Below are 11,912 nucleotides of genomic sequence, written 5' to 3'. Positions count from 1 at the left end.
CTACAAAAAAATGTCGCCTTTTGATTGCCCCTTTCTCTTTTCGTGTTCGATTCTTAATTAAGGGCAAAGGGTGAAACAATTTTGTGTTCGCTTCTTAAAATGTCACACTCTTGTAAGGCAAAAAAGGCACCTTTTCTGCCCTTTGAAGCTTTGTCAGGGGAGATGGTTGCCCTGAAAATCAGCTGATTGCTTAAAACGACAATATTATGAAATGCATGAGCTAGACAAGGATAAGTATATACCAGTTTAATTTGACATTTAATTTTGTTCTGAAGAAAACATTTTTGCTAATTTTGATTTGAAATCATGGCCAATTATAAAAGTTGCATTATTTCTGCACAAAACGCATTAAATGAACTTTTGGAATCCTCGTCATCATCATCGGAAGGTGAAGAAACTTCTATACTATTCAGTAGAGAAGAACGTACGCACGTAAAAGATTTTATTGTGGACGTGGTCTGCTCATATACTGATGCCGAGGTAATATCTTTTTGTTACTGAAAGGAATTGCTATAATTTTTCTCTTTTCAATTTTCAGTTTAGAAAACACTTCAGGGTGAGGCGTGAAAGTGCAAACTATTTGATTGCCAAATATTCTAGGACGTATAGAGGCGGAAGAGCAGAATTCAGTCATGAGACGCAAATACTGATGTTTTTGTGGTATAAGCATGGGTTTTTTGTATGGAATTTAACAAAATAACAATATTTTATCTGATTGTAGGTTTTGCAGTAATAAAACTACATTCCGCGAGGTTGGAAACCTTTTTAATATGTCGCTTTGAAGCGTGCATAAAATTTTTAATCTTTATGTTTGACGAAGTTGCTCCAAACGGGATTGGTTTTCCAATAGATGCTGCTGGAAAAGAAGAAATTGGCAGTGAATTCAAGCGCATTTGTGGATTCCCAAATGTTTTGGGCTGCATTGATGCCAGCTATATAGCGGTGAGAACTCCAAAGCACAAAATCAGATCCACATACATAAATAGGCACGATTCGATATCTATAACTATGCAAGGTATTTGTGATGCGAATTTGCGGTTTTTGGACGTTTTTACCGGAGTTCCGAGTAAAATGCACGACTCTCGTTTGCTAAAGCTGTCGTTTATTGGTAAGGAGCTGGGTAAATTGTGCTCGCCCGATCTCCTTGGAGATTCCGCTTATCCACTCCGCACTTATCTATTAACGCCCTACCGAGACTATGGGAATCTGACCGAGACTGAAAGAAAATACAATTACAAGTTTTTTCAAACACGTGTAAAGATTGAAAATGCATTTGGATTGTTAAAGTGCCGCTTTCGGCAGATTATGAGACTAGATTTTCACGTTGAGCCAATGGGTAAATTCATAGTTGCATGCATCAATAAAAATTACATTTTCGAAGAACAATTGGAATACATTGAACATAGTTCTAATCAAACGCATATTTTGGCAGAGGATGTTAATGAGGCCGTGCTAAGTGAGTTGGGTGAAATAAAGAGAAATCAAATAAAAGCATTTTTGTGTAACAATTAAATAAAACAAGATCTTTTATTAGTTCATTCAAAAATTCGTGTTAAAAACGAAACAGTTTAATACTAGACGATCATTTTCTAATTTTGTTCTATCAAATGATTCAGCAGATTATGCCTTTTTTCCTTTGTTTCTTCTTTTCTAGCTGCTATCTCAAGTAACGTGTCCTGAACTGTGTTTTGCTTTCTTGACTTTGGCACTTTTTTCACTTAACTTATAGTTATGCAAACAATACCTTGGCTGCTTATACGGACAGTTGGCTCTATGGAATCATCTAGGTGGTTGATTTTTTCAAGCTCCTGTTCATAGGCTATCTTTTGTCGTTTAGCGCCAGAAGTTGTGTTGTTATCAACCGACGCTTTCTTTCTTTTCATCATCGTTTTAAATCTTTCTTCGCACTGTTTCCAACTTCTGCCATTAAAGTCAAGAGACATCCTCATACACATGTCTTTCATGCAGCGGAATTGTTTTAAAGGACCAATATCCGGCAGGTAGGTTGCGTATTTGTCCAAGAGCAGGCGGGTTTCACCTTCTGTCCATACTGNGAGTTGGGTGAAATAAAGAGAAATCAAATAAAAGCATTTTTGTGTAACAATTAAATAAAACAAGATCTTTTATTAGTTCATTCAAAAATTCGTGTTAAAAACGAAACAGTTTAATACTAGACGATCATTTTCTAATTTTGTTCTATCAAATGATTCACAGATTATGCCTTTTTTCCTTTGTTTCTTCTTTTCTAGCTGCTATCTCAAGTAACGTGTCCTGAACTGTGTTTTGCTTTCTTGACTTTGGCACTTTTTTCACTTAACTTATAGTTATGCAAACAATACCTTGGCTGCTTATACGGACAGTTGGCTCTATGGAATCATCTAGGTGGTTGATTTTTTCAAGCTCCTGTTCATAGGCTATCTTTTGTCGTTTAGCGCCAGAAGTTGAGTTGTTATCAACCGACGCTTTCTTTCTTTTCGTCACCGTTTTAAATCTTTCTTCGCACTGTTTCCAACTTCTGCCATTAAAGTCAAGAGACATCCTCATACACATGTCTTTCTTGCAGCGGAATTGTTTTAAAGGACCAATATCCGGCAGGTAGGTTGCGTATTTGTCCAAGAGCAGGCGGGTTTCACCTTCTGTCCATACTGAAAAAAAAGGATAATCATATTGTGGATAATGCAAATTGAGTATCCAAAACTTTTTAAATCTACATACCAGTAACGGTTTTGCTACAGCTTGGACTTTCTGGTTCCATTTTAAATATTTTAGTATACCAGGAACAATTGAATACACGACTAAAATGGAAATTACTTTATAAACGCAACGAAATATTTGTTTTCTGAAAATTACGGAATGCGAAAAAGCCTGCTTCGCGGAAAAGCTAAAATTTCGTATAAAGTAGATGTCAGGTCAGTGATTTGTGTTCTTTTCTGAATAGGCAAAAACATGCACTTTTACAGGGTTGAGTGTAACATCAAACATATTTTGCACCGTGGAAGGGCAACATTTTTTGTTAGAATCGAAATCACCATAAGCTTCTGAATGCTAAAATAAGTTAACCTAAAATGCAATTTAGAATAGGAAGTGGTCTTTAAAAGCTGATTAGTTTAGTTGTTTTCTTGACGATGACGTGTTGACAATGAGAATGCTTCTCAAAGTGAATTCAGCCTACCTAATGGCTTTCAAATTTTAAGATATTTGACAAGCAATGTGTGAGAAAAGGAAAGGCGAGGGTGATTAAGTGTCGTCCGCGTAAAAGCAAAAGTCGAGCTGTTTCATATTAAAATTCATGGTAGTATGTACTTGGATCTAAAATAGCAATTTTCGGAGATTTTTTGACGGTAAAAACACTTCTAAAAGGCTGATGTCAATATATAAAAACCCGCACAAATATTGCAAACAAACAGACAGCTGAACAACAATAAATCTTATCCTTGTGTAGACGGCCAGTGAAGAAGCAAAGCTGTTGAATTGCTGCTTTTCAACCGGTTCAGATCTGTATAATATGTTTATGGCACCCCCGGACGGTCTCGAACATTATTTATTTTTTACATGAGTAAGAATAACGGCAGCAATCCAATTGACGCAGTGCCCGTTATTTTTCCAATTGGATACTTAATTTCCCGCAGTGCAAAGGTATAAAAACCTCCTGGCGACCCCCATACTCGGTCATTTGTTCTTAGACTCGACAATCAAACTTAGTGGAACGGGCGGAAAGTGAACAAGGGGAAAAAAAGNGTTTATGGCACCCCCGGACGGTCTCGAACATTATTTATTTTTTACATGAGTAAGAATAACGGCAGCAATCCAATTGACGCAGTGCCCGTTATTTTTCCAATTGGATACTTAATTTCCCGCAGTGCAAAGGTATAAAAACCTCCTGGCGACCCCCATACTCGGTCATTTGTTCTTAGACTCGACAATCAAACTTAGTGGAACGGGCGGAAAGTGAACAAGGGGAAAAAAAGGAAGAAACAAAGTGTAGTAGAAAATATTTTCCATGAATTCTACATTATAGATCATAATTTACGGTGGCGTGTAAAATATAAATGCACACGCTTGAGGCGGTGCAAGTTTTATAAAGTGACTTACAAATACGCCAAATACGTAAAAAGTTTTATTTTTGTAATCAACAGCATATCTGCGGTTTGGTCTAATACCTAACGCGACAGCAGATAGCAGCTACCTAACGAAAATCACAGAAACCGCAAAGCTAAGTGAAAAAAAAAACTAATTAATATAACCATTAAAGCAAGAAAGTAAATTTTATGAGCCCGACTGCACCTCGAGCTTTAGCAACAGCAAACACGTCGGAAGCGGTACAGCCACATCAAACACTCTAACAAGGTGCCAGTCGGGAGGAGCAGCATCGATACCTCGTGGCGGCAAACACCACCACCAACCACAAGCCTCTAACGCCGTACGACAACCGTCAGCATCAGCCGCAAATAAGGTAAACACATGAACTTGGCGACTGAAGAACTAAACTATCGAAGACTAAATCGGGATACGGTTTAGTTAATTGCACATTGATTTTGGGACGATGTGCAGACGCACGACCCGAATCTAAAAACTTCAACACACGAGTAAACAACAAATGCAACTTCCATTTAAAGCAAAAACTTCAGATACGGAGCAATAGTTTATTAATACGTTCGACAGGGAATATGCACTCTTTGTAAATTTCGGCGTGTGCTCTACGCAAGAATACTATGAACATACCACACACTATATACTAATTAAAACTCCCTTGCAGGTACTGGCCAGCTCGCACATTGCCGTGCGGTAACCCCGAAGCGCAATAGCAGCGGCTGCCAAGCAACGACCACACCGCCTAACAACAACAACAAGGCGACCCCATTAAGGGTGCCACACAGCAGCGACAACATCGGCTGCCACAGTAGCAGCCGCAGTACCCAGCAACAACAACAACGCCCAGTAACGACAGGGCCCATACCACTGGCCTGCCGCAACAAGAATAACTGCTGCCACAGCAAAAACAACAACCACCAGAAACGACGACAACAACCGGCTACAACAACAACAGCAGTGCCCCACCAAGGTCTGCTGCAACAAAGGGTGAGTCATTCGGGCAATACAAAATGCGAAATATTTAGAATTGGAACCAAAAGATAAGAAAAATTATAAAGACAAAAAAAGACAAAAAAATTACCAAGAACCGAATTAGAAGTAGATTAGAAGTAAGCCATAATTTAAACCATGATACAAAAAAGAATGTAGTTCCATTTAATGACATTCGTTGTTGTTGCTAACCATTTGACTTTTAATAAAATTTTTTTATTTGTTTAACTTGACTTAGTCTATGAAATACAATATTTTTACAGACTATAGGCAAACTGAAAGTTATTACTAAGATCATTCGATAAATACAATGTACAAATGTATGTAAGAACAGAACCCTAGTAAAATAAGGAGATTAAAAATAACAGTTCAGAATATTAACAAATACATATGTTTCAAAGGAAAAATCAATTGAGATAGAACTAGAGACCTTATTTAAATCACTATGGTGCAATAATACAAGGTGGTATCAGTTGTGACAGCTCGATTTGATACTGCCTTAGCTCAGTAGAATGAGAAGAAAAACGGGAAGAAATCAATCCCCATATGTCGGAAAAATATAAAATTTCACATTTTCTCCTAAACAAAATTTGCTTTTTTATAGTATATTCGATATGAAATGAAGTAAAATACGATAAAATACCTGTTTAAGAAAACAAAGTGTGTATACTGAGCAAAAATAAAAAACATTCAACTATATTAATGGGCAAAGAATAGTTAAAGAAGTAACAGTGTTTCACGTAAGGCAGCCAATATGGCGGAATTAGAGCGAGAAGTTGCCAACTGATAACACCTTATATTATTGCATCATGTTAAATCACTAAGTGCGCGTGCAACTGGGTCATTACGTGCATACTCAGTTTTCCAATAGCCCTCATAAAAAGATAAAAAGACACGTAAGTTCCTCTGCGGAATATTAAACTTGATACGGTTCAATAAAAAAGTGCAATCCAAAGAGCCTCTAACAACATTGAATATAAAGGAGAGTGAGAGTACAGATCTCCTAGCTTCTAAGGTCTTAAGGTTTATTAGAAGCAAACAAGAATTATAAGAAGGCGTTGGTTCAGAAAAATTCAAAGATCGCAAAGCGAATTTAAGGAACACTTTCTGAACACGCTCAATGCGACTAATAGAATTATTGTGATACGGCATCCAAATGAACGTACCATATTCCAAAGTGGACCGCACGAAGGACGTATATAGCAGTTTAAGGGTATATGGACCAGAGAATTGTGTACAGTTCCGCCTGACGAAGCCTAGAGTCGAATAAGATTTTCTAACAAGTGGTCAATATGATTATGAAATGTGAAATTCGATGAAAAAATAATCTTTTGTTCCTTCAACAGATTCTAGCAAACAGTTACAAATATAGTAACGAGTCAACAAAACATTATGAATTTTTCCAAAAGTATTTTTGAAGCATTTCTTAATAGAAAGAAAGGTGATTTTTAGTACACCAAAGATGCAAATTATCAAGATCAGTTTGAAGTTTATGCACGTTACTAAGGTCCTTTATGGAAGCAAACATTTTTAGATCATCCGCATGTAACAAATAATTAGCGAAGGAAAAACAGGTACTTACATCGTTAATAAACTGAACTAATAGCAAAGAGCCTAAAAAACTTCCTTGAGGAACCCCAGAAGAAGCAACAAAAGATGTGGAAGATGTGCCATCACTAGTGACTACACATCGCCTGTTGGACAGATAGGATTTAAGCCATTGTAGAAAAACTGACTGAAATCCGTAGCTAGCTAATTTATTAATTAAAATAGAATGAGACACTTTATCAAAAGCTTTAGAAAAATCTGTATAAATACAGTCAACCTGAAGTCCTCTTGTAAAGGACGCAATGCAGTACTCACTGAAAACCGCCAAGTTGGAAACTGTAGAACGGTTGGAAACAAAACCATGTTCCAAGTCCGCATGACGTACGGAACTTTTTGTTTTTTTTTTAGTTTATTGGTGCCGAGTAGTGGAAACAGGAGTTTGTTAAGTGTCGAGATCTAAAACTATTCAGATACAGAATCAAATTCATCAGCTGATTGGATATGCTAAAGATAGTATTTCAATTACTGAGAGTGGAAATTATGGTTTTCTGTATAGTAAAAATCGAGTCCGATATATCAAACGTGCTGGAATGAGAGTTAATAACTTGACATACTTATGTCAATACATTGTGAGCGGTATGAGCCGGTTTTGTCAACTTTTCTTTAATTAATACTTGATTTTAATATTTGTCAAACTAAGGCCTGTGTGTTAAACTGCCGCTGATTTTCTGCATTTAAGCAAACGTTGTTTTTCGCGCTGAAATTGAAATAATTCGAAATTGAAATAATTCTATTTGCTTTATGTCGGTCGAAAAGAAAGTAACAAGAAGTGCAAAGTTGTCCCCGCCGAAGGCTAACTCCCCCCATCATGGTAAATGCCGAGATGGTGAGAGTTTGCAAACTGCACATTGGCTACAACAGCTTGAGGCGAAAATGGAAAAACAAAAGCAGGGCATGATAGAACGGCTGAGTGGGAGTATAAAGAGCACTGAAGAGAGACTGATGCAGAGATTTAATGAGATTTCAGCGGAGATGCAGAGCATTAAGACTACGGTAAAGTTCTTGGATGTGAGGCTGACTGCTGTGGAATCGACGTGTGAAGCGATTGCTCCTCTCAAAGCTGAAGTGCTAGCGCTGAAAAGAGAGTCGGCTCGGTATGAAAACGAGACCGTTGCTACTGACTTGATCATCAACGGCATACCTAACGCTGTGAATAAGAGTTGTGTGGAGATTTTCTGTAACATCTGCAGCGCAGTACAACATGAGATGCCAGCAGTAAGAGAAATATTTCGAGCGCCGGCTACGAAACAAAGCAGCGACAATGCATCTTCACCTATTGTTGTTAAGCTGCAGTCCTCTTATGCGCGCATTAGACTCTTCAAATCAGTAGCTGGTTACTGCAAAGCAAACAAAAGAGCTCTTGCATTAAATGACATTGCTGTGGAAGGTACATCAAGCATCCACATACATGAAAGCCTTTCGAGAGCGAACCGTGAGATTATGCACTATGCCGCCCAACTCAGACGTCAAAAACATCTCTCAGCTGCTTTTTCAATACGCGGTCAGGTGCTTGTACGAAAAAGGGATGGCGATGCGGCGATTCGAGTGTACGACAAGAAAGGTATTGATGAAATTGTCGGCATAACTTAAAGCAGTCAGTTTCATGTTTTGTTTGTCAAATCAATTATGCGCTGCAATAAATTGTTTGTATGTAATGTTAGTTTTAAGTTTTACCAAGTTTCTCTTTTCTCCCTTCTTGTTCCTTTCACTTTCAATTCTTTCACTTCTATTTGCTTTTCATGCCCTGATGATTTGTAGTTATATGCACACATATGTATATATTTGTTCTTTTGTTTTTTTGTGTTTACATAGTTGTTTCTTATTCAGTTCAGTGCAAAGTAATTAATTTAACATGACTGTTACACAAGCATCTGGCGCTGATGGAAACCATAAGCTTATGTTAGATATTTTGTGTAAACAGTCGACTGGTCTTAACATAGTTCATTTTAATGCACGGAGCCTGAGTTCTGATAAAATGGACTATGTTAGATACATATTTGAGCAGTCTTTAGTAGACATTATCTGTGTTTCTGAGACATGGTTTAGTGATCTTATTTCTGACCTTCATTGCTGCATTAACAATTATAATGTGATTCGGAACGATCGTAAGCACAAAAAAGGGGGCGGTGTGGCCATATACTGCAAGAAATCTCTTAAAATCAAGCTTCTTGCAAAGTCTGCAGGTTCTGATACAGAATTTATAATTTCAGAGGTTTCCGACGGTATAACCAAAGTTTTGATTTCTTGTGTGTATAATCCACACAAATGTTTCATGTTAGATTGTTTCTTCGCTGAATTGTCTGTATTTTTAATAGATTATGAATGTTATGTTATCTGTGGTGATTTTAATGTTAATTTACTTGTCAATGACTCTAGTAGTATCAAACTGCGTGATCAAATCTCAGCATCTGGGCTATTCGTTGTTAATGAATTAGCGCCTACTAGATATGCAAACAACTCTAGGCCTAGCCTTTTAGATTATTTTATTATCTCTGACCTGACCTATATTCTTAAATTTGACCAACTATTTTTTATATCTGACCATGATTTAATTTTCTGTACTGTTGATGTAGTGTTTGAACGTTCTGCAATTTGTGTTGCTTTCTCGTATCGTGATTTTCGTTCGTTAGATAATAGTGCATTGTTCTCTGATTGTTCTTCTATTCATTGGAATGAATGTTGGTATTATGAGACGGTAGACAAGAAGCTCGAATGCCTTAATAATAATTTAACTACCCTTTTTGATCGTCATGTCCCCGTCCGTACTGCAAACGTTATTAATACATCCTGCCCTTGGTTTAATAAAAAAGTAAGTTTCGCTATAAAGAAACGCAACAAGTTGCATGCCAAATGGAGAAGGTCGAATACTGATACTGCGTGGCATGCGTACAAGACCGCGCGAAATGAAGCCACCGTTATCATTAAACAAGCTAAAAGGTGGTATTGTAAACAAAAACTGAATCCTTCTCTCCCATCTAAAGAATTGTGGAGCAACTTGAAGCATTTAAACATACATGGGAAAAATAAAGTGCAGTGCAAAATTCACCCTGATCTGTTAAATGACTTTTTTATTGGTTCGGAAAACTGCAGTAACTCTACTATCTCTGATGATACCCCTTTAGATGCTTGTATAACTTTAGATTCTTTTGCGTTTCTCTACGTGAGTGAATGTGATGTACTAAAGGCAATTATGGCTATTAAGTCGAATGCTGTTGGTGATGATGGAATATATTTAAGATTTGTTAAAATCGTGCTCCCATTTATTATAAGTACTCTTACCCATATAATAAATCATTGCTTCTCTAGTGGCCGTTTTCCAGATGCTTGGAAAAAAGCAATTATTTTGCCTATTCCTAAAAAACCACTTGCGTCGAACCCTTGTGAATACAGGCCTATAAGTATCTTACCAGCATTTTCTAAAGCGTGTGAGTTTTTGATGGCTGTCCAAATCTCCATGTACATTCAAACAAATTATTTGCTTTCTCCTTTGCAGTCTGGGTTTAGACCCAAGCATAGCTGTGCCACTGCTATGGTTAAAATTTTGGATGACATTAGAATGCCGTACGATAATGGAGATCTAGCTATTCTATGCCTCTTAGACTTTTCTAAGGCATTTGACTCGGTCAACCACTCTTTGTTATGTCGGAAACTCAGGCACTACTTTGCATTCTCTAATAGTGTGATAAAACTTTTGTCTAGCTATCTTAAGGACAGAGTTCAACGAGTTAAAGGTGAGAATGTTTCTTCATAGTTCAAAGCTATAAAAGCAGGTGTCCTTCAGGGATCAATCCTTGGTCCTCTATTGTTTAGTATGTTTGTAAATGATGTGTTTTCGGTGTGCAAATATGTAAATGTCCATGCGTATGCTGATGATATTCAGCTGTACCTTTCGAATCGTATAGGTCTCGTCGAGGATATATGTTATAAGGTTAATAGTGATCTGTCCGGTATCTTGTGTTGGGCGCAGAGGAATCTTTTATGTTTAAATGCTGCTAAGTCGTATGTCATGCCTATATGTAAAAGTGTGATAGACCCTACCAACATCCCACCTCTGTGGATTGGTACAGCCGCCCTCATGACCACTGAGAAAATTAAGAACTTAGGCTTTATTGTAAATAATAAGTTAAGCTGTTGTGATCATGTTAATAAAGTAGTAAGTAATGTGTATGTAACTTTACGTAGGCTAGGAATGTCTGCTTCGTTTACGCCTCAGGAAACACGACGCAAACTTGCTATGCAGTTAATTTTGCCCCATTTCACATATTCCGAAATAATTTATAGCAAACTTGATTCAAAGTCAGTCAGCAAGTTGAATGTAGCTTTCAATAACATAACACGGTATGTGTATGGCATTGGACGATATGCTCATATATCGCCATGGCGCGATAAAATTCTTGGTTGCAGTATTATAAATTTTTTGGCTGCAAGAAACTGCATTTTTTTGTATAAATTGTTAGAGTGGAAAGTCCCGCAATATTTGTATGAAAAGCTTCAACTAACCAAATCACAGAGACATAACAGCTTGGTTGTCCCTAAATATAATTCGCTTACTTCCAGTCGACTGTTTTTCATTAGCGCTGTAAGACTGTGGAACTCGATTCCAAAAAGTGTTAAAGCTAGACTGAATAGAAGCAACTTCAAAAAGTGAATAATTCAATACTTTAGTGGCCGTGATGTGTCCTCTGACTACAAATAATCTTGGTGTGTACCTTTTTTCCTTTTTCTTTCTTCTTCTACTTATTCTCTTACATTATACATCTCCGTTTTCCTCTTTAATCATTTACATTTGCTGTATTAATATTAAGTTTACATTAAGAACTCATATATTTTAGTTTGTATCTTTTCTTGGCAAATTATGTTAGTATAGATTATAATTCTTTGATGATGTACATATAAAAGACTGAATTGTCTTAGTTGTACAAAAATTTTAAATAAATAAATAAAAATAAAAAATAAAATTAAAATAAACAACGGAATGATTCGTTTAGTTCAAAATTAGTTTTGCATAGCTTCAAAAACAGAGGTCGAAAGTGTCTTGACACTCGAGGCTATTAATCAAGCCTGTCATTAATTTTACAATAAATATTATACCTAGCATTTCTCTACGACTTGCGAGTGTAGGCAAATTTATGAGCTTTACACGACTTGTCTTACACAGATCTGGATATCGTACTCTGAATCCCAGTTAAAGTCACGCAACGCAAAAAGCAAGAATTGTTTTT

The 11,912-nt window shown here is 36.9% G+C and overlaps 1 protein-coding gene across 1 annotated transcript; it reads left to right on the top strand.

The window, feature by feature from the left end:
• Positions 1-598: 598 nt before the first annotated feature.
• On the top strand, positions 599-5,374 carry LOC108375682 (putative nuclease HARBI1). The gene is made up of 4 exons (XM_017631827.1): positions 599-660; positions 722-1,456; positions 4,757-5,079; positions 5,321-5,374. The coding sequence occupies exons 2-4, from the start codon at positions 808-810 to the stop codon at positions 5,372-5,374; spliced, it is 1,026 nt and encodes a 341-aa protein (XP_017487316.1). The 5' UTR covers positions 599-660; positions 722-807.
• The last annotated feature ends 6,538 nt before the right edge of the window (positions 5,375-11,912 follow it).

The sequence above is a fragment of the Rhagoletis zephyria genome, unplaced genomic scaffold (assembly GCF_001687245.7).
Source record: "Rhagoletis zephyria isolate East Lansing unplaced genomic scaffold, Rhagoletis_zephyria_1.1 Rzeph_scaffold_09298, whole genome shotgun sequence".
Classification (NCBI taxonomy): domain Eukaryota; kingdom Metazoa; phylum Arthropoda; class Insecta; order Diptera; family Tephritidae; genus Rhagoletis; species Rhagoletis zephyria.
This window is presented reverse-complemented; position numbering and strand designations above follow the sequence as displayed.